The 23877-nt window shown below is 41.5% G+C and overlaps 1 protein-coding gene across 2 annotated transcripts in view; it reads right to left on the minus strand.

Moving 5' to 3' along the window:
* Positions 1 to 5713: 5713 nt before the first annotated feature.
* Positions 5714 to 23877, minus strand: part of COLEC12 (collectin subfamily member 12) — a 192622-nt gene continuing 174458 nt past the window's right edge. The window contains exons 9-11 of one of the 2 annotated variants that reach the window (XM_024757940.1): positions 19145 to 19320; positions 14830 to 14975; positions 5714 to 7167 (exon numbers count right to left, since the gene is read on the minus strand). In XM_024757940.1, the coding sequence (XP_024613708.1) occupies positions 14905 to 14975; positions 19145 to 19320 (247 nt within the window). In that variant the 3' untranslated portion in view covers positions 5714 to 7167; positions 14830 to 14904. The remainder of the gene's footprint in view (positions 7168 to 14829; positions 14976 to 19144; positions 19321 to 23877) is intronic. The other variant, XM_024757941.1, reaches the window with a different exon arrangement.

The raw sequence follows: 23877 nt of genomic DNA on the forward strand, positions 1-23877 counted from the left end.
GAATGTTCAGACAGATCAGCCTTGCCTGCTTTTCCGTGGTGCCCAGTGCATCCCTGCGGGGGTTTCCGGTTGCTGGGAGCAGCCTGTCTCTGGCAGGTCTGCTCCTGGGTAGGTTCAACCCCACCCTGTATTTGGGTAACATGCTGGGTTCCTGGCCTCCCCTGCTCTGGCCTCACGAGGTGCCCGTTGTGGTAGGGTGTGTGTCAGCGAGCTGAATTAGGGAGGAAAACAGTCCCCACGGGAGGTGGGAAGCAGCAACCCCAAATGCCAGGGCCAGCTGACCAAGCTGCCAGTTCTTACTGCAGACTGTGGAAGAATGCAGTGCATATGATCCCGTTGCCTGCGATGGAAGACGAAAACCGGAAAAGGTAATGCTGGGGCTCTATGATTTCAAAACACTGTGGCCACAGAGTTGAAAAGTGAGCACCAACGATCTTGAGCAGATGATTTTTTCATGCCTTCAGAAGAGTATGTGCAGTGCCGCTGGCTGCTCCTAAGCTGTCATCATCTTAAACTCAGGTTTCACCTGCCTGGGGGGGCAGGCGGAGGACTTCAGGACTTCAGTGGACTTTAAGGCAGTGCTTTCTCCACCGAAAGAACTCTTTCAAATGGACTCTGGGGTAAAAAAAAAAATGGTAACAGCTTTCTCTTGGCTGACCCTCTTTCTTTTTCTCTTCCATTCTATGCATCTATGTGTCTATGTTTCTGTCTCCTATCTTTCTTCCTCCCTCCCTCCTTCCTTTCTTCTTCCCTTCCTTCCTTCCTTCCATCTATCTATCCATCATTTAATTTTGGGGGGCTTCTTTTTTCTTTCTGAGAAATGCCAGGCTCTGTATGAAGGTGCTGGTCATTATTCCTTGTGCCTGTTGATTTAGGCCTCTTGGTATATACTTCACCCAGTGTAGTTGTAGGTATAGGGTTGAAATAGGTGAAGTTCTGGTATAAACTGATTATTTCTTTGCAGAGTGTCAATTAAGTGGCATCTTATAGGACCTGAAATCCAGACTATTTTATGAAGTGGACTCCAAACTATACCTTTGGAGTAAAAAGAGCTTATTTTCACACAGTATTGTCCAAATGGAGGCAAGGCAAATAGTTGTTTAGAAATAAGTTGTTATTACCATCAATAACAAGGTAGTGTGTGTCTACGAGAAAAATCATTATTCATTTTACTATCTATGAACATCATGGTGGAAGGCTGGAGCTAGGAAATCTTTTGGCGGGGGCAGAATTATAGATTTTTAAGAGCATGTTAGCAAGTCCACTGGGGACTCTTTCTTGCTTTTTGTCTGTTTGATCAGGATTTCCCACAGCATCAGGCTTCCGTGCTTTTCCTCTTGTGCCCCCTTCCTCCCAGGTCTCAGTAAGTGGGACCTGGAGCTGCCTCATGCAGCTGAGTTCAGCCAGCCTCTCCCATATCCTGTCTGACCTTCAGCTCTCCTTTAGTTGGCCTTTTAGAGTTTGGTTGAAGTTCCAGGAGAGATGCTTCCAGTGGGATTTGTGTGGAGCAGAAAGTCATATTTCTACAGGTCATGAGGAAGGAGGTAGAACCTGTGAAAAAACTACTTATGATGGGGCCAGAGCCTTTCCATGCAGCCAACCATCTGTCCATCCATGCTTGCATCTGTCCTTGCAACTATTCATGCATTCATCCTTCCATCTGCCCCTAAAACAAAGGGAGGACACAATGGTATATGACTTCATTCTATTCATTTTGGGTAGATACAATTTATATGCATAAAAAGGCTAGTGTATTTCTAGCAAACAGAATCCAACAGCATATGCCTCACAAGCAGGAAGTAGAGAGGAGGATTCAAACCTGGGTCTATTTGGCTCCCAAGCCTGTCTCCTTTCATTTGACACTAATTATATCAGAGAACCCTGTGAGACGTCCAGTTACTCTAGAATCTACGGTGGTTTCTCCAAACTGGACCTCTTTGGACATCCATGGCATGGGTGCCAAGTGGACTTTTGCCTCTTTGCTCATTGATAACAAAGAGATTGGTCTAGTACTTTTATGTAAAGGGCACGAATCACGATTACTCCATTATCTCCCTACTTCTGTTAGAGAGACCTGGTGGCTTGACTGATTTCTTGTGGCAAAGAACAAAATACAACCCAGAAAGCCCAGACTCTCAGGAAGGTTACTGTTGGATCAAAGGAGACAGCCTGGTGGGGTGGAAGCTAGGTGGCCATGGGTTCAAATCCCAGTTCTTGGAAAATTATTTAACCTGTCTGATCTTCAATTTCCTCGTATGGTAATTGGAGATAGTAGGTGTTATTATAGCTACTCTAGAGCCAGCACTTCGTGCTGGTTTATGTCAAACCTGGCCTAGCTCCTCTGCTCTCAGGCACAGCAACTGCTTTTAAGAATCTTATAATTCCCTGAAGCTTGCAGGCATTATTTAGTGGGTCACAGCAATGAGTGATGATTAAAGAATACACCAAACTCTGGCACCAACGGTTGGAAGACTGGCCAAAGGACAATTCTCCATCTCTGGCCAAGAGGACTAACCCTTTTGTTAAAGCCCATTTAATGACCTGCCTGGTTGAGTTGTTGGTGGGAGTCTCCTTGCTGGCAGCTGACTCCCAACCAAGTTGTACAGGTGATCCCTGTTTTACCTAATAAGTCCTTGGAGGAAAGCTGGAGGCTGGGATACAACCCTGCCTATGGCAGGCAGGGCTGGACTGAGTTCATTCATAGACTCATTCATTGAAAAGTTTGAAAACCAGGGGCTCTGCTTCTGGAGAATTAAAGTTGGTTTTCTTAAGCCTGCTTTTCTTTGGACTTCTGCCCACCTGGTGTAACCTGGGCATGCTATGTACTTATTTGAACAAGTATATCTAGGAGGAGAGGAAAAAGCATGAATGGGTGGAGTGGAATCTCTTTAACATCTGCTCTGTGATTTATAAAGTAAGTGTGATGCCATGCCACTACGGGATGCTTTCCAGGAAAATGGAGCTATGGTACAGAGAAATACCTTCTAAAAAATGGCAAAAGTTCACCTATACTTCTAAAACTGTTGAGTATAACAGAAAAGAGATATTTCATTACACAGCCATTTAGAAAAGGTTTCTAAAGCTTTTCCCTGACTCAGGGCCATATTTTGATAAATAGAATGAATCTGCTTTGCCAGTTTTCTTTTCACTCAATATTCCATTCATAATATGTATATTACATATATAGCCAATATAGTGGATTTATAGTAACCAGTTGTTATCAACGTGAATTGCTTCATTTCTCCTGCTTGGCTTCTCCCATTCATCAGTTCTCTTAAGATTTCATTGCTGACTGGCCATATTCACCTTTCTCTTCTTTCTTTTTTTTTTTTATAAATTTATTTATTTTATTTATTTAGGCTGCATTGGGTCTTTGTTGCTGCGGGTTTTTTCTCTGGTTGCGGTGAGCAGGGGCTACTCTTCATTGAGGTGCACGGGCCTTCTCATCATGGTGGCTTCTCTTGTTGCAGAGCATGGGCTCTAGGCGCGTGGGCTTCAGTAGTTGTGGCACGTGAGCTCAGTAGTTGTGGCTCATGGGCTCTAGAGCACAGGCTCAGTAGTTGTGGCGCACGGGCTTAGTTGCTCCACAGCATGTGGGGTCTTCCCGGACCAGGGCTCAAACCCGTGTACCCTGCATTGGCAGGCGGATTCCCAACTGCTGCGCCACCAGGGAAGCCCACCTTTCTCTTCTTAATTCAGTAATATTTAGGCCTCTCAGCTAATCTGTAGATCATCTAACACAGTGTGTGGGTTTTCCTCCATGTTATCTGGAGCACTTGTGTGTAGCGTTTGGCATGGAAGAATCAGCTCTTCCTTCAGGGTGCATTTGTTTTGAAAGGATTCGGGCTAGAAGTGATGCTTGAGCTGTATCTTAGAGGTACTTTCCAGGTAACAAAGGTAGGGAAGGGAAGTTCAGGTAAAGTATGAGGGTAAGAAAGAGCATGGAGGAAATTGCAGGTGGCTTGCAAGGCTGTTCTGGCACATGGCAAGGGAGGGCAGGGTTGCAGCTGGAGGGGAGGCTGGAGGTGCAGCTGAGGACCTGGTCACAAGGCCCTTATCTCCCCTGCATGTATGTCCTGCAGGCAACTCAGAAGATTTTAAACTGGGGGTAAGGGTTAGAATGGACTTAGACTTAGGGACATAAGAAGGAGGAACCTGATCAGATTTGCATGACAGTGATGTGGGCAACGGGCAAGTCTTCAAATTAGCCTCAGTGTCCTCATTCCTAAAGTAGAGAGAAAAGTTTTGCACCAAGGTTGGAAGAGGTAATGTATGTGAAAGTGCTAAATATATTTAAACTTTTATTATTATTATTGGACTTCTTTGAGCCATGAATGAGTTAACATACTTCATTTTTCAAGAGATCAGTTCTGTCATCTGAGGCAAAATACACATGCTTAATATCGTTACCTGATTTATATAGGGATATATGATTGATTGTTTGATTGGCTGCGTTGGGTCTTCGTTGCTGCGTGCAGGCTTTCTCTAGTTTCAGTGAGCAGGGGCTACTCTTCGTTGTGGTGCACGGGCTTCTCATTGCAGTGGCTTCTCTTGTTTCGGGGCACAGGCTGTAGGTGCGAGGGCTTCAGTAGTTGTGGCTCATGGCCTCTAGAACGCAGGCTCAATAGTTGTGGTGCACGGGCTTAGTTGCTCTGCAGCATGTGGGATCTTCCCAAACCAGGGCTCGAACCCATGTCCCCTGCATTGGCAGGCAGATTCTTAACCACTGCACCACCAGGGAAGTCCCAGGGATATATGATTTATGTAGCTTTCTATTTCCTTAAACATCTGATTTTTAAAATGGGAGCAGGTCTTACTATTTGTTGTCTGCTTTAAACTCTAACTGCTAAAATTGGAAGGATATGGGAAGACCTGGTGAATGCTGCTCACAAAGAGGAAAAGAAAGGGTTTTTTTCTTTCTGGTTGTGCACTCATTCTTTCAAGTCATTTAAAAAGAAAAAGTTTCCATCTTCTCATAGCAACTCAAGTGCTTGAGGACCTCATGACATTTTACCAAAACTCTCCTCCCAGAAGGGCATCAGTGGTGAGTAGGTGAATAGAAACATGGTGTATAAATAGCTAAATATACAGAGGAGTGCATGAGGCATCTGGTAATGTGTGATTTTCATCTGATTTTACTGTGTTATTAAGATGAACCCTGCTTCCTAAAGAAAATTAGAACATTTTCAAAGCTCGAGTCTGAATCCTGCCTCATTCCTTGGTGATGATGTGACCCAGGAAATGACATCACCTCCCTATAAAATGGGGAGAGCAGTAAGGCCTACTTTTTAGGGCTGTTGGGAGGATGACATGAGATCATCTGCTTGAAGCCTGACAAATGATAAGCTCTGGGTAAGTTGTTATTAGGAACACCCTCAGCTGTGGGAGCCAGCACCATTCTCTTCTGAGCATGGCATCAGACGTTCAAGTTGCTTCTGAACATGAATCTTAATTGACACCTAAGAAACCAGAAGGGGATGAAAAAGAGGATAGAGTTTAGTCTATAGAAGGTCTTGAGCCTGAAGAGGTACCAGAGTCCAGTGCCTGTCTTGTGTCATAGGGCCCAGATGACAGTGGGTCCTACCAGCCCGACCAGACTACATGGACAGGACAGCAGGGCATAAAGGTGCTGAGGAGGTGACCATTCCTGGGCTGCAGAGATGGCATGAACAGTGACCAGGGCAAGACAACACAGTCCACACAGCTGCAGGTGTGAAAATCAAACTCTGTCTTTATTCTTTTACCATTGTATGTGGGATAGGTAGCAGCACTGCTGGGGAGCTCCTTGGGAGGAGAGGAGAGGGAATCTGTTGGATGGAAATCTTACCTTTGAGCATCAGTTACATCTAAGCCTGTTTTCAGCACATTTCATGTTAGACTTTTCAATGGCAAGTCAAGGAGTAGAAGGTAGATGGGCTCAGACAAAAGGTTCTTTGCAAGAGTTCAACATAGTGGCCAAGATTTTATTCTTGCATTTCATCATGCATGTGCCTTGGAATTACGGATTCTTTGGAATCTGACTGAAGAAAACATAAACTTTCCAGGTAGTGTATAGGCGTCCCCATCTTTCTAGCATCTCTGCCTTTGGCCGATGTGATGCCATACTTTCCTGACATTTAATATCAGCTCTGGTATGGGTCTGATACCAAGTATATTCATACCTCAGCCATAAAACAGGACCTTCTAGATAGCCAGATTCAGGTGCTCTGCCCTTCCCAACAGATGCCTCTCCACCACCCCTGACTCCGCCAAAATGAAGTAAAAGCACATCCTGAGTTGACCACTTCCTCTGAGCCTGGCAGACACACAGCAAGAGTCTTGGCTGGTGATGGGCTTGATGCATGGCCCACTTGACTGAGCCACACACATGCTCAGGCTTGACCTACACTGGCAAAATCTGCAAGGACACTTCTTAGACATTTCAAGTGATTGATTCCTCTGAGGAAATGATACATTAAAAAATACACATATACACACATATTTAATTATTTTTTTAAACCACAACTGAAAGAAATTCTTTGCCACTGTGTAGAATTAAATCTGACAAGAAACCCTATGAGTTTTTATTAGTACCATTATTGTTTTCTTTGGCTTCATGTACTATAATGGTAAAATAACAAAAAAAAAGAAAAAAATTGTAAAAAGGCAAATATTTTGTACAAAAATACAAAGTTTTAAAAGCTCTTTAAGTATATTTCATATTGTTACTAAAAGTTGACCTATATATCTGTATGTCTGCATATTTTTCCTACATGTGGGATTTTAGAAATGTAAGGTACTGTTTACACAGTATACGTTTTCAGTTCTTCCTAAAGCTCAACAACCAATGATAATCTTTTTTCTGATTGGAGCATTCCATACTCTGGAAGACATGATTTGCATAACCGTATGATTACTGGCTGAGAAAAATCTATGTGATTCAGTCCATTTGCATACTGAAAATCAATGTATCATACTGGGGGAACACTTTTGTTCCCAAGTCCTTAAGTAATGGCAGATGGTAAAGAACGTTGGCTGTCAATTTTTTCAGTAATTGGTTTTCAGTGCTTTTTTTCAATCTGGTGAGAAGGTGATGCAATGAGGAAGAAGTATCTTTTGCCTTTGAGAACTGTCCGAAAATTTGCTCTTATTATTATATCACAGTCCATTATAATGCAGGTGATAGTACTAAAAGAAAGGAAAAAGGATGGGTGTTAGTTTTTCTTAAAGAACAATGTTAATGTATAATTCAAAAAAGGAACATGTGTTTTTATAGGAAACATTCCAAACACATCGTTCAATAATTATTTTTTCAAATAAATGCCTAGAAATTCTTACTCAGATTAAATAAAAGGTAAAATTCACTTTGAAAGAGCCTATTTTGGGGAATCCTAGTCCCAACTCAAATCCCAAATGGCCAAAGAAGGCTAACAAATGACAAATCTGGGTCACTTGTCACCCTCTACTATAATCTCTTGTTGAGATATTTGTGTTCTTTTCCTGAAACTGACCAGGATGGGAGTTTCTTACGTGTCTGGAGACCTCTAGCACTTGGAGGAGTGCTTGACACACTAGAGGTTTTCAATACATGACTGTTGAATGGATAAATGCATAATTTGTGCCCCAGTTACTGTCAAAAATAATTTGAGCAAAATATATTTTTGTCATCAACTTTGTTTTTAAAAATTGAGATAAAATTGACATATAACATGTTAGTTTCAAGTGTACGTGATTCCAAATTTGTATATATTGCAAAATGATCACCACAGTAAGTCTAGTTAACATCCACTACCACATATAGTTATAATTTTGTTGCTGTTGTTGTGATGAGAATTTTTAAGATTTACTCTTTTAGCAACTTTCAGATATATAACAGGATTATTAACTATAGTCACCATGCTGTACATGACATTACATTACCATGCCTTATTTGTTTTATAACTAGATGTTTATACATTTTGAGCCCCTTCACCCATTTTGTACACCCCACCACTCTCCGCCTCTGGCAACCACCTGTTTTCTGTATCTATGAGTTCCATTTTTTTTTATAAGGTTCCATATAAGTGCGATCATATGGTGTCTGTCTCTGTCTGACTTATTTCACTTAGCATAATGCCCTCAAGGTTAATCCATGTTGTCACAAATGGCAATATTTCATTCTTTTTTATGGCTGAATAATAATATTCCATTGTATTTATATACTGCATTTTCTTTACCCATTCATCTATTGATGGACCCTTAGACTGCTTCCATATTGTAAATAATGCTATTGTAAATAATGCTCCAGTGAACATAAGGGTACATATATCTTTTCAAGTTAATGTTTTTGTTTCTTCAGATGAATACCTAGAAGTGGAATTGCTGGATCATATGGTAGTTCTATTATATTTTTAATTTCTTGAGGAACCTCCATACTGTTTTTCCATAGTGGCTGCACCAATTTACATTCCCACCAACAGTGCATAAGCGTTCCCTTTTCTCCACATCCTCGCCAACACTTGTCTTTTCTATAATGACCATTTTGACAGGTGTGAGGTGATATCTCATTGTGGTTTGCATTTCCTTGATGATTAGGGATGTTGAGCAGCTTTTCATGTACCTGTTGGCCGTCTGTATGTCTTCTTTGGGAAAATGTCTGTTCAGATTTTATGACCATTTTTCAATGGGATTGTTTGGTGTTTTGCTATTGAGTTGTGTGAATTTTTCATATATTTGGGATATTAGCACCTTATCAGTTCTATGATTTGCAGATATTTTTTCCCATTCAGTAAGCCGACTTTTCATTTGTTGATGGTTTTCTTTGCTTTGCAGAAGCTTTATGGTTTGATGTAGTCACACTTGCTTATTTCTGCTTTTGTTGTCAGATCCAAAAAATCATTACCAAGATCAATGTCAAGGAGATTATCACCTATGTTTTCTTCCAGGAATTTTATGGTTTCAGGTCTTACATTTGAGTCTTTCACCCATTTTGAGCTTATTTTTGTGTATGGTATAAGAGAGTGGTCCAGTTTCATTCTTTTGCATGTGGCTGTCCAGTTTTCTCAATAGCTTTTATTGAAGAGATTGTCCTCTCCCCACTGTATATTCTTGGCTCCTTTATCATAAGTTAGTTGACCAATAATCCATATGCATGGATTTATTTCTGGGTTATATATATTCTGTTTCACTGATCTATGTATCTGTTTTTATGCCACTACCACACTGTATTGATCCCTGTAGCTTTGTAATATAGTTTGAAATCAGGGACTGTGTCTAGCTTTGCTCTTCGTTTTCAAGATTACTTTGGCTATTTGGGGTCTTTCATTGTTCCATACAAATTTTAGGATTGTTTGTTCTATTTCTGTGAAAAATGCCATAGGAATTTTTCTAGGGATTGCATTGGATCTGTAGATTGCTTTGGATAGTATGGACATTTTAACAATATTCTTCCAATCCATGAACACAGAATATCTTTCTATTTATTTGGGTCTTCTTCAGTTTCTTTCATCAGTGTCTTATAGTTTTCAGTGTATAGGTCTTTCACCTCCTTGGGTAAATTTATTCCTAGGTATTTTTTTCCTTTTTGATGCAACTGCAAATGGTATTGTTTCCCTCATTTCTCTTTCTGATCGTTTGTTATAGTGTATGGAAACACAACATATTTTTGTACATTGATTTTTGTGTCCTGCGACTTTACAGAATTCATTTATTAGTTCTAACATTTTTTTTTTTGGTGGAGCCATTAGGGTTTTCTATATATAAAATATCATGTTACCTGCAAATAGTGACAGTTTTACTTCTTCCTTTCTGATTTGGATGCCTTTTTTTTTTTTTGCCTAATTGCTCTGGTTAGGATTTCCAATACTATGCTGAATAAAAGTGGTGAGAGTGGGCATCCTTGTCTTGTTCCTGTTCTTAGAACAAAAGTATTCAGCTTTTCACCATTGAGTATGATGTTAGTTGTGGGCCTGTCACAGACCCTCTATAGAGAGTTTCCCTCTACAGGGAATCCATTTGAGAGTGGTTTTTTTTTTATCATAAATGAACACTGAATTTTGTCAAATGCTTTTCTGCATCTATTGAGATGATATATGATTTTTTCCTTTCATTCTGTTAATGTAGTGTATCTCATTGATTGATTTGTGGATGTTAAACCATCCTTATATCCCTGGAATAAATCCCACTTGATCATGGCATATAATTCTTTTACTGTATTGTTGAATTCGGTTTGCTAATATTTTGTTGAGGATTTTTACATCTATAGTTCATCAAGGATATTGGCCTGTAATTTTCTTTTCTTGTAGTGTCCTTGTCTGGCTTTGGTATCAGGGTAATGCTGGCCTCATAAAATGAGTTTGGAAGTGCTTCCTCCTCTTCTATTTTTTGGAAGAGTTTGAGAAGGATTGGTATTAATTTTTCTTTAAACGTTTGGTAGAATTCACTAATGAAGCCATCTGGCCCTGGACTTTTGTTTATTGGGAGGTTTTTGATTACTTATTCAATCTCTTTACTAGTAATTGGTCTGTTCAGATTTTTTTATTTCTTCATGATTCATTTCTTTGTAGATGGTATGTTTCTAGGAATTTATTTCTCATAGGTTGTCCAATTTGTTGGTGTATAATTGTTCATAGTGATCTTTGTATTTCTGTGATACCGGTTACAGTGTCTCCTCTCTCATTTCTTTTTTTTTTTTTTTTTTTTTTTTTTTTGGACGCCACCAGGGAAGCCCCTCCTCTCTCATTTCTGATTGCATATATTTGAGCCCATATTTTTTTCTTGGTAAATCTAGCTAAAAGATGGTCGATTTTGTTTATCTTTCAAATACCAGCTCTATCATTAATCTTTTCTATTATCTTTTTAGTCTCTATTTCATTTATTTCCACTCTGATCTTTATTTCCTTCCTTCAACTAACTTTGGGCTTCATTTGTTCTTTTTCTAGTTCCTTGAGGGGTAAGGTTAGGTTATCTGAGATCTTTTTTTCTTGATATAGGATGTATTGCTATGAACCTCCCTCCTGGAACTGCTTTGCTACATCCCATAAGTCTTGGTATGTTGAATTTTCATTTGTCTCACTATATTTTTTACTTCCTTTTTGAGTTCTTCCTTGACCCACTGGTTGTTCAGCAGCATGTTGTTTAATCTCCTCATATTTGTGATTTTTCCAGTTTTCTTCTTGTGATTGAAGCCATATCAAGCATCTTTTCCAGTCACAATGGTATGAGGCTAGAAATCAATCTTCTTAAATTTATTGAGACTTTTTTTTGTGGCCTAACATGATATATTCTGGAGAATGTTCCATGTACACTTGAGAAGAATGTGTATTCTGTTGCTTTGGGATGGGATTTTTTCTATCAGTTAGGTCCACCTGATCTGATGTGCCATTTAAGGCCAATGTTTCCTTATTGATTTTTTGGTCTGGATGATCTATTCACTGATGAAAGTGGGGTACTAATACTGTACTGCTGTCTATTTCTCCCTTTAGGTCTGTTGATATTTGCTTTTTTTACTTAGGTGCTCCTATGTTGGGTGCATAAATATTTACAAATGTTATATACTCTTGTTGGATTGATTCCTTTATCACTATGTAATGACCTTCTTTGTCTCTTATTCCAGTCTTTGTTTTAAAGTCTATTATGTCTGATATAAATATAGCTACCCCATCTTTCTTTGGGTTTTCATTTGCATGGAATATCTTTTTACATCTTCACTTTCAGTCTGTGTGTATCCTTCATCTGAAGTGAGTCTCTTGTAGGCAGCATATAGACGGGTCTTGTATTTTTATCCATTCAGCCATTCTATGTCTTTTGACTGGAGAATGTAGTCCATTTATGTTTAAAATAATTATTAAAAGATATGTATTACCTGCCATTTTGTTAATTGTTTTCTGGCTGTTTTGTAGTTCCTCTGTTTCTTCTTCTCTTGCTCTCTTCCTTTGTGACTTGATGATTTTCTGTAGTGGTAGGCTTAGATTCCTTTCTATTTATCTTTTATATATCTACTATAGGTTTTTGCATTGTGGTTATCATGAGGCTTACATATAACAATTTATATTTATAACAGTCTATTTTAATAACAACTTAAGTTTGAATGCATTCTAAAACTCTGTGTTTTTACTCCCTGCCCCCACACCATTTTATGTTTTTGATGTCACAATTTATATCTTTTAATCTTGTGTATCCCTTAACAAATCATTGTAGTTGTAGTTATTTTTATTACTTTTGTCTCTTAACCTTCATACTAGCTTTATAAGTGTTAATCCACTACCTTTACAACATTAGAGTATTCTGAATTTTACTATATATATGTAAAGGTAAATATATTTTGACCTTTACCAGTGAGATTTATACTTTCATATGTTTCCCTGTTTTTAATTAGCACCCTTTCTTTTCAGTGTAAAGAAGCCTCTTTAACATTTCTTGTAAGGCTGGTCTAGTGGTGGTGAACTCCTTTAGGTTTTGCTTGTCTGGAAAACTCTCTCTTTCAATTCTGAAGGATAACTTTGCTGGGTAGAGTATTCTTAACTGGAAGGTTTTTTCTTTGAACACTTTTAATAAAACCATTCCACTCCCTTTTGGCTTGCCAAGTTTCTGCTGAAAAATCAGCTGACAGTCCATAGGGGTTCCCTTGTATGTAACAAGTTATTTTTCTCTTGCTGCTTTTAAGATTCTCTCCTTGTCTTTAACTTCTGACATTTTAATTATAATGTGTCTTGGTGTGGGTATCTTTGGGTTCCTCCTATTTGGAACTCTGGGTTTCCTGGGTTTGGATGTCTGTTTCCTTCCCAAGGTTGGGGAAGTTTTCAGCCATTATTTCTTCAAGAAGTTTCTGCCCCTTTACCCCTCTCTTCTCCTTCTGGGCCCCTATAATGTGAATGTTGGACCACCTCACATTGTCTCTTAAGTACCTTAAACTATCTTCACGTTTTTTCATTCTTTTTTCTTTTTGCTTCCACTGGGTGTGTTCCACTGCCCTGCTTTTGAGCTCACTGATCCTTTCTTCTGCTTCTAGTCTGCTACTGAATCCTACTAGTATATATTTTCCAGTTCAGTTATTGTATTCTTCAGCTCTGTAACTTCTATTTGGTACTTTCTTATATTTTCTGTCTCTTTATTGAAGTCTAACTGTGTTCATCTATTCTTCTCCCGAGTTCAGTGTGAGCATCTTTATAACTATTATTTTGAACTTTTTAATAGGTACATCACTTATCTCCACTAAGGACTTTTTATAAGGTTTTATCTTGTTCTTTCATTCAGAACATATGTATCTTTCTTCATTTTGCTTGACTCTCTGTGTTGTCAAACTAGATAAAACAACCCTCTTTCCCAATCTTGAGGGAGTGGCATCTTGTAGGAATGAACCTTATCTTTCAACACTGCCCTAGCTCTTGCTTGTCCTTCAAACCACTGTGATTGTTCAAGCAGCCTTTTTTATTTTTAGTGGCTCCTAGCATTTGAGTGTGCCAAGACCTGTCAGTGCCCCAAAGGGGAGGATCTCAGTCAGCAACTAGAGTCTTGCTGATTAGAAACTAGACCTTCAGGCAGCAGCTTTTAAAGTATGCAAATATTTATAGTCTTGTGGGACTGAAAGGTATGTCCCACTGGCCACCAGAACTGGGTGACCTAGAAGTGTCTCCTGCACAGTTGTTGCAAAAATCAGGGTGCCAGACAAGTGTACAACCTCCATCCTGGGAGCTACCTGCACCCTGTCACGAGGCAGAGGGAGGTCACAAAGATGGCATCCACCAGCCTTTGTCCCTGGAGGGCGCCTCAGTAGGTCCCTAGATGAGCCAAACCAGAAGCCTACCCCTCTTGCTGAAGCTCCAGGACAAGCAAATAGGCCTCTTTCACAGAAACACTGGGGGTATGATTCAGTTTGCTGTCTGCACAGTCCCCTGGGGATAGCAGCTGGCCAAGAATGATTTGTTTGTTATAGTCTCATGGGACCCAGGAATGCAAGCTCACTGGCCACTAGAGCCAGGAGATCAAGGGGTGTTCCCTGCGTGGCAGCTGCAAAAAACTGGGCATCAGACGTGTGTAAAAGCTCCCCTTGGGGTGATACTGGTGCTGTGGAGCACAGCAGAGGGAGAGCACAAAGATAGTGCCTGCCCTTCAAGGTCTCCCACCAACTTTCAAAATAAAGACTTTATGAGATAGAATTACATAATATTCACAAGGTTGTATAGTTTAGAACTATCTAATATTTTAGAACATGTTCATCACCCCTAAAAGAAACCCATACCTATTACCATTCACCCCCATTTCCTCCTTCACCCACCACAAACTTTCAAATCTAGTTCTGATGAAGAAAACTAAGATGCTATGTCCTGAAGAGGGTCATGTATTTAATGAAGTTTTACATAAGTACCTTTTGAAATGAAAAAGAGAATCTCCAAATGCCTCTTAGGCTTATGAGCTTAGAAGGAGGCAGGGAAACTATATCCCTACATTATCTAGCACAGCATCTGGCCCATAGTAAATGCTCAATAAATACACGTGGAATTGAATGCTTGGCCACCTGAATTATCCGTGCATGGAACTCTATGAAAAAGACACAACACTGGTGCCATATGTTAAATAACAATTGACTGACAATATTATAAGGTAATGACCTAGGCCTTTTAGTCTAATATTTATTGAATACTTCCTCTACATTAGGCACATTTATTAACTTATTTAAGTCCTCACCACAACCCCATTAAGAAGATATTATTATTTCCCTGAGGTTAATAGCTTGCCCAGCTAGTAAATGGCAGAACCAGGACTGGAAGCCGATTACCGAGCCTACATTCAGATCCCTTATACTCATCACCTCTTGCCCTTTAATAAGATATAAGCTCAGTGGCTCTCTCTTAAATCACCTCTGCTGCTTACCTGTCTCCCTGTCTTTTTCGCAAATGAAGTTATTGATGTCCTCACATTGGAAGTCGTTCCACTGCCCAGCATAAATCAGCCCAGCACAGTCTTCTCCAGGCCCATGGCCATGACCCCAGTTATCTGGCTGTCCAGCTTTCCAATTTCTTTTAAGAAAACAGAAATCAGATATTATCTGCAAAGCCACAGAGAAGTTTTCTTTACCCAAGAGCAGCAGAGAAATGTAAAAAACAAAACCAAGGCCTGCCATTTGTCCGGGAATGAAAATGCACTGTTTAAAAAGCTGTGCACACTCGGGTTCAGAATAAGCAGCTGTTTTGCAGAGCGCTGTGTTATGCAGCATCTCCCTGCAGGCTTGTTATCATTGCCACAGAGCAATCAGCTCACTGAGCTGCTTCATAACATTGCTGAGAGAGTAAATCTGTCTCCAACACAGTTAGATGAATGACAGCTTTCTAACGTGCACTGGAATGCTGACTGCTGGGCATGTGGGTGTATATCTGTGTGTGAATGTATATGCATTCTGAGGACCACACACACACACGCACACACACACATTCTTGGAAGAACCCAGAGGGATCCTCGTACGTTCTGATATCTTGTCTCTAACAAGTCAGAGTCAGGCAGAGAGAGCGAAAGACGCTTGATATACACTTACAAGAACCTACAATTATAAACACTTGGTTATGGTTTTCTGGCTAAGTTGTAGATAGTTAATTGCTATAGAAAGAAATAGTAATTTATTCTTACTGAAGATGACTTATACATCTCACTGCCGTTTTGGGGAGAGAGATTAAAGTCTTTAAAACAAGTTTTCTTTAGGATGAGCTCATTTGGGGCTTAACTTGCATGCTGCTGCTCAAAGCACCCCTTTGCCAACGTTTGCTGTCCCTGACTCTATTTCCAAGCAATAAATTAGATGTGCTTCCAAGACTCAAAACTTGAAAGACTACGTTTTCTCTGAGAACCAGGTCTTTGCACAGAAGCTTGTGGTTACCTCCTAAGAGGACAAGCTTGCCTCGTGCGGAGGGTCCGAAAAAACATCTGCAGCAGGAAGTGCTTCCCATAAACGATGACTCATTACCCAACCAGCATCATCTAATAATAACTCACTCTGGTCCATGCTTCATGTTCGTATCAGAGTGGCTGCGGCTTTGGCCGCTAGAGAGAAATCTTCCACTGTACAGACCCTGATAGCAGGAGAAAGTTCTACAGCAAAGAAACACTTCTCACTACTAAGATTTTCCTTTTCTGAGGCCAGGCTCTTACCAGGGTCACCTGGGGACAGAGCCCATGTTGTCCTGCTTCTTTCGACGACAAGACCAGCAAAAATCAGGGCGATGGGAAAGGAGAGTTGAAATTTACAGTTAAAGGATGTAACAAGGTAGCATGGACTCCCCCAAGCCAACTGTATATTTTGGGATATTTTATAAAATGAAATGAACTCACTTAAATAAATCTAGTGATGAAGAGATAATTTAGATGAAACCATCAACTGATGAGAGTAAATGTGGGACGATACTCAGGTGGAAGTCAGAAATGGTCATTCGTTAACTCATTCATTCGACAGATATTCACAGAGCACCAACTATGTGCCAGGGATAAATAATGCTAGCTGATGGCAACACGGCACTGTGGAGAATAGAGTCCCAGCCCTCTCAGAAATTATATCACAGGCAAGAAACAAATGAGGTAAAACCCTCAGACTGTCACAGTGATGCCAGAAAGAGATGAAGTTGGAAGGAAACTTTCAGGCAAGCTTTTTTGTGTGTGTGTTTCCACCTTGAAGGACCCTCCCGGAAATGACAACAATGCCCGGGCACTTTGATGTCGTTGGTGTACACGTTGTTCATTTCTGTAGTTATACGAGGGGGTTCCCTTCCAATTTTGTTTATCAAATTTGAGATTGTGATTCTCGATGCATACTGACAGGACATTTAATATTCTTTATCTCCCAGTTAGTTGGGAATAAATAGGAATAATAAATAGGAATATTTATATAATAAATATAATAGGATTTATTATAATATTATTTATTATATAATAAATAATAAATAGGAATAATAATAAATAGGAATTCTGATAGAAGATCTGTTTAATATTTTCCCCTTGTATTTCCTTGCCCTTTTGAGTAGACAAAAGGGATTTACAGATGAGACAAAAAGAGAACTGCTTGATAAGAAAGGAGATTGTCTTTATCACCATCCTCCATTCGTTTTTTTCCAGGTCACTGGAATTCTTCACATGCAGTGCTTAAAGCAATCCTTCAGGACTAAAGGTAGAAGGTGGCTGTGAGTGGAGTGACTCAGGTGGGACCAGCATGGATGTGCGGTGGAGTAGCCTGAAGCCAGGCTGCAGGAGGAATTTGTCTCAAAGACTAAGTCTCACAGCATCTCTTTGGAAAAGCTAAAATCACATGGAATGATTTGTGGCAAATCCCCCCAGTCTGCATGTTTGTAATAGAGCAGAACGTGTCAGATAAATAGAATGTATATATTTTGGAGAAGAATTTCAGCTTAAATGTTTCCTAAACCTCATTCATAGGTAGATTCTGGAAAGAAGAATGGCTGAAACCTGGGCGCCAGATCCTTGAATGCCACATTATAACATACATGTCAGAGAAGTGGTTGGGTAGCAAGGTGTGTATGTACTTGGACACTGTATTTTGAGTACACTGGGGACCATGGAAGCATCGGGACTCCCTCTTCCAGGGAGCTGGAATCATTGCAAGCACCTCAGCCAGTGGGTGTGAAACACCCCCCAGGATTCTGGGTTTATACTAATGGAGGTAGAGCACAAACTCTCAATTTTGGGAACAGCCCCTTCCAACCCTCACAACTTAGTATTTCTCATCAACCACAAGATTGACTGAGCCTTCGTGGCCAAGAAACTTCTGCTGGTAAGAGCCTGGCCTCAAAACAGGAAAATCTTAGTAGTAAGAAGTGTTTCTTTGCTGTAGAATTTTCTCCCGCTATAGAGGTCTGAACAGTGGAAGATTTCTCTCTAGTGGCCAAAGCCAGTGCCACTGATACAAACATGAGGCATGACTAGAGCGAGTTAGTATTGAAGTAGATGATGCCAAAGGTTCCCTTCTGGTCCTTACCATTCTATGGTTCTATATTCTAAAAATGTAGTATATAATATTACGTGTAGCCATCTGTGTGGACAGAAGGGCAGCCCATGTTTTGTCTTTGCAGTGCAGAGATGAAAGCTGTTACTCGTAACTTGACAGCATGCTCCCGTTAAATGATATCCTGTGCAGGGGACCAAGAAATGGACAAGAGGAAGAGAGGAGCTTCAAGTGTGTTTTGGGAGACTCTCAGGAAGCACAGCATATCTCTGGTGATCTAAGGTGGGCAACTGCAAGGAGGGTGGGCAGGAAAGGCCTTCAAAGGCTCCCTTACATTTCTGCTTTGAGCAAGTGGGCAGTCTCCATCCCATGTGTTTGGCTGCCCCGTGCCTACCAGGCAGTCTCCATTGACAGTGATGACCTTTGCCAAATGACACACCGGCATTTATTCCATCAAGAGTAGAAAGACCAGCTTTGACATGCTCCTGATTTCACTGGTCTTCTCCCTGGTTTGTCTGTTTTCTATTTCATTGCTTTCCAGTCATTATTATTTCCTTGCTTTTGCTTGCTTTGGGATTAATTTGCATTTCTTCTTCTACCCTCATAAAGTAGAAGCTTAGGTCATTAATTTTCAACTTTAAAATATTTTTCTAATATAAGCATTTTAAATTTATAAATGCCCCTGTATATACTGTTTTAGCTTCATCTCACAGATTTTGGTATGTTATGTTTTCTTTGTCTTTGAAACATTTGCAAATTTCCTTTGTGATTTCTCCTTTGCCCCATGGGTTATTTAGAAGTGTGTCTTTAATTTCCAAATATTTGGTGATTTTACAGATATCTTTTTGTTATTGATTTCTAATTCAATTTTGTTTTGGTGAGAGAACATACACTACATAATTCCAGCGCTTTTAAATTTATGGAGACTTGTTTGATGACCCAGCCCATAGTTGATCTTGGTGAACATATCATACGCACTTGAAAAGAATGTGTATTTGTAGTTGTTGGGTGAAAAGTCCCATAAATATCAATGAAGTCAAGTTAGTTGATAGTGTCTGCTATATCCCTCTTGGTTTTTCTATCTCTTCAATACTTGTTCTATTAATTACTGAGAGGAGAGCATTGAAACCTCCTTTGAAGCCCCGCTCTTCACTGTATCCACGTTTAGGGTCAGAGTGTCTGTCTTCTTGATTGTGACAGGGTCCTGGAAATCAGACTGTTTTTACATGAGTAGAAGAACAGTACCTCTCACTCGTATTGTGCCCCAAACTCCAGAAAAGATCCTCCAAACCAGCACAGAGGCTGGGTCATGGTGGACACTCCAGGATAATTCACTGAATGTTATCATGGGACTGTGGGCCAGTGGATCCCAATGTCCAGTCAGAGGACTGGTGCTGGGCAAGAATGAAGTTCTCACAGGTCTGTGGTGAAAAGAGAAAAATGAGGACAACTCTGTGTGTATGTGTGATGGCCAACTGTCTTTTCTTGGTTTTATTCTTGTTTTTGTGCTGAGATTTGTTGATAGGTGATTTTTTTTTTTTTTTTTTGCCTGTGCTGTGTAGCATGTGGGATCCTAGTTCCCTGACCAGGGATCGAAGCCGTGCCCCCCTGCACTGGAAGTGTGGAGTCTTAACCACTGGACCACCAGGGAAGTCACCGTTGATAGGTGATTTTTAAAACCCACGTCCTTAGTTGGGCAACTAAAATCTTGGCAACATGAGTCAGCCCTCCAGTCTTTCTCTTGGAATTGTATTGGTGTGTGGACCCAACGCATTTGGAAACCTGTCCTGGGGACCATCCTGAGACATCACAGATTGCTTCTCATGCCATCCTTTTCCCTAATCGTCATAAGATTTAGTGAGTCAGGTCGTATGTTTCATGGGAAATAAACCTCCGTTCAAGTCCACGTGTGCCCTAAGCTTCTGGCATCCAATCCACATCACCGTAGCTTTTTGTCTGTTTATTCCAGCACTGTCTTTCTCAGCCAGCTCTCAGTATAAAAATGGAGTGGGGGCAAGAGGCAGAGGAGAGAACCTTTTATCCTTTGTGTGTTTCCTCTTTAACAGTCCCCTCAGCAGCCTGAAATAATTTCACAAGGGGTGTGTGTGCGCGTGTTGGAGAAAAAGGATAAGAGTAAAGTAGGGAGACTGACTTCTTCTGTAGCCTGCACAAAGTACGGGGAGGTGCCAGGTCCAGAAACCACTGTGGGTGGCAGGGGAAAGGGAAGTGGATGTGGGTGGCAGGGGAAAGGAAGTGGATTCTTGGAGGCCACAGAAGCAAAGAGAAGGAGGGTACAGGTGAGTCTGAGTCGATGGAGAGGTACTTGGGGAGCTGTATCGTGTTGGGAGACCCCTGAGAGCCTAGAGCCCCATCCCCAGGCCACGGCAGGGAACATTCTTCTTGTCTTCACAAACCTGTCGTGTGTGTGGCATCTTCTTCAGGACATGGTATAATCCATAACTGCTAGGAAGTGTTATCCTGCGATTAGTGACTAGTATGAAAATGATGACAGTGATGACAATAGGAGTAATAATTCTTGAGCACTTCCCATGGGCGCAATGTCCTCAATGCTTGATGTATATTATCTCATTTAATTTTCACAATACTGACATCGGTCCTTCTGGAATCTTCATTTCTAGATGAGGGCATGGAGATTCCAAAGTTGAGTAACTTGCACAAGGTCACGAGCTGTTGAGTGCTGAGTCCGGACCTGGAACCCACACCTTATTGACTCTAGGGCAGGTACTCTCTCCCCTCGCTACACTAGCTCTTTTTCTAGTTTGTACTGTGTTTATTATTCTATGTCAAGTTAAATTAGCCTTCAGCTATTGAGGCCTCATAATATGTCTGCCTAATTTATTCTTGCTTTTAAAATGTGATCCCAAGGGCAAAGTGAGAGAATGGCATGGACATATATACACTACCAAACGTAAAATAGGTAGCTAGTGGGAAGAAACTAACACACCATTGTAAAGCAATTATACTCCAGTAAAGATGTTAAAAAAAAAAAATGTGATCCTAGGGTTTTTTACATGTCTATGTATTCCTTTGGGTGGAAAACTAGAAGCACTGTCTGGGCTGTGGCTGGGAACAGAGCTCCCAGGAAGGTGTCTGGGGATGTGAGCCTTCTCAGGTCCCAGGTACCAATTCTGGTGCTCTCCTCCCAAATCACATAATTCCTGCTGGAGCCTGGGAGAGACGAGGAAACTTCCACTTTGGGAGAGCTGGCATAGGCCGTACTGTTCTGTTCCCTCTCAATCCATTCCATGTGGGCCAATCCAGTTTTTGCTTATAGGAGGGCTTCAGATTGAATTTCTTAGTGAGTCTAACCCAGACCTTTTTCGTATTTATGGTTGTGAGAAAAGTGGAGGGGACTGAGGTTTTTTGTTTTTTTTTTTCCAGCTCCCCACTGACTCCCTTAAAAAAAAAATGATCCCGGCACTCTAGACTGTCAGTCACAAATTTCTCTTTCCCTTAGTAGTCTCTGCCTCCCGTGCCCCACCCCCTGCCACTGGTCCGATTTTAGGTGACAACTCTCACAACTGTTTTGACTCTCCTGAAGCATATCTCTGCTGTGCTGGATGCCCTCCTCGGGCTGGCGGCCAAATTCCCGAGTGCCAGGGTGTGGTGTGGCTTCGTCTCCCCAAGGACAGGTGCGCAGGGAGCAGACAGGATGTCTGCTGAGCCAGGAGGCAGATATCCATTTGCCCTGGGGGCAGTCTGGGGCAGTTCGGAGCAGACCTAAAATCTTCAAACGTTCCACCTTGAAGTTTGGTCGTTCTTTTAAAAGAAATGGCCTTCGCCAGCCCCCACCCAGAACTCCCTTGTGGTAGGATGAACCTAGCTATGGACCCAAAATTTCCAGTGTGCGCTCCAGCACAGCACTTGTGATGGGGTGCAGGAGCAAAAACATATATTGTCGGGACTTCCCTGGTGGTCCAGTGGTAAACAGTCTACCTGCCAATGCAGGGGACACGGGTTCGATCCCTGGTCAGGGAACTAAGATCCCACATGCCAAGGGGCAACTAAGCCCGTGCGCCACAACTACTGAGCTCGCACACCTCAGCTAGAGAGCCCGCATGCCGCAACTATGGAGCCCATGTGTTCTGGAGCCCACGCACCACAACTAGAGAGAGAAAAGAAGCCTGCACGCCACAACTAGAGAGAAGCCTGCGCCACACAACAAAGAGCCTGCGTGCCACAATGAAAGATCCCGAGAACCTGCATACCGCAACTACAGCCCGCAGCCAAAATAAAAAATAGACATATACTGTCTTTCTCTAAGTACGGTTTCTAAACACTCCCCCCAAACCCCCCACAATGGTAAGATCATAGACCCAGTGCCTGGCTATGTGACCCCACCTCGGGGGTCAGGTCCATTCTAGGCTGATCATTTCCACCTCTCCCATGGGGGTGATAAGGGTCACATGGAATGAGGTCTAGGGTTGTGCTGAAAACTGAATTCCCATATTTACACACCTGTGTTCACAGCAGCATTATTCACAGTAGCCAAAAGTTGGAAGCAACCCACATGTCCATCCATGGATGAATGGATAAACAAACTGTGGTCCATCCATACAATAGAGTATTAGTGAGCCTTAAAGAGGAAAGAAATTCTGACACGTGCTACAGCATGGATGAACCATGAAGACATTATGCTCAGTCAAATAAGCCAGTTACAAAAGGACAAATACTGAATGATTCCACATACACGAGTGACTTAAAGGAGTCAAATTCATAGAGACAGAAAGTAGAAGGGTAGGTACTACAGGCTGGGGGGAATAGAGAGTTATTATTTAACGTGGACAGGGTTTCAGTTTGGGAAGATGAAAAAATTCTGCAGATGGATGGTGGTGAAGTTTACACAACAATGTAAATGTAGTTGACGCTGGAATCTACACTTAAAAATGGTTTAAATGGTAATTGTTATGTTATATATATTTTACCACAATTTTTAAGTAAAAGGTTTTTTAAAAAAATAAAATAAATGGCCTTATTCTGGTTTCCACCTATATCCTCTAATCATGCTTTTCACGTGGAGGATTTAAAAGTATAAAGAAGCCTGTCTGTCTACCCCCATGCACAGACACGCACAGGAACTCTATCTGGCCCCTCCATCCCTTCTAACCCCTGTTCCCTGTCCTTGACCTCTACTGCTCCAGCCCCGAAGCGCGTGATGCTGTCTTGGACCTGAAATACCCTCGCTTTCTCCTCTCCTGGTGCCAAGGATGCTGTGGCTCCTCCATGCTCGGGACATGGTCCTGAAGCCGAGATGCCCACATGCCTGCTTGAACCTCTGCGGGGCCTGCCTTCTCTGTCTCCAGCAAAGGAAAGGTGGGTTTTTATAAATTCTGCTCCATTTGGTACAGTGTGTGTCGCATATTTTCACATCCATTAGAGGCAAAGCAGGAGTAGGATAAAGAGGTGAAATTTAAATGGGCACAAGTTAGTCCTCTTCAGACCATGGGGTAGGATTAGGGCAGGAGTGGGCACGGGGGTCGGATGAGGCTCATAGAGATGTCTATGCCCCTAGGAGCTCCGAGAAGGTTCTGTGAAGTGCTTCCCTTCTCTGTTGCTGCCTTTATAGAACTCAGGTCACATCGGACTTAGAGAGACTCTTCAAGCCTGCAGGACACGGTCATCCCACAAACGCCTTCATTTGTGGTGTACTTGAACTTTCTGTGTGTAGGACAGTCATCAACCTGTAGTTCATCCCCACACTCTGGCCAGAAGCACAGAGGGGGTCAGGGCATCGATGGCATCATCCTGAAGGGAGTGCCCGGCTCTCATCAGAAACATGGCTGGTGAGCTCGGACCATGCTGGGGAGCCTGGGGCTTCTTTGGCCTTCACAGCAGCATTTAAAGAGCACGCTCGGCCACAAGTGCCATCCTGGGTGGTTTTATGAGTCTGGTGGTTTATTTTGTTTGTTGTTTTGTTTGTTTTTGTAGAAATGAAAAAAAATTCACTCCATGAAAAG

This window comes from Neophocaena asiaeorientalis, unplaced genomic scaffold (assembly GCF_003031525.2).
Source record: "Neophocaena asiaeorientalis asiaeorientalis breed wild unplaced genomic scaffold, Neophocaena_asiaeorientalis_V1.1 scaffold142, whole genome shotgun sequence".
NCBI lineage: Eukaryota > Metazoa > Chordata > Mammalia > Artiodactyla > Phocoenidae > Neophocaena > Neophocaena asiaeorientalis.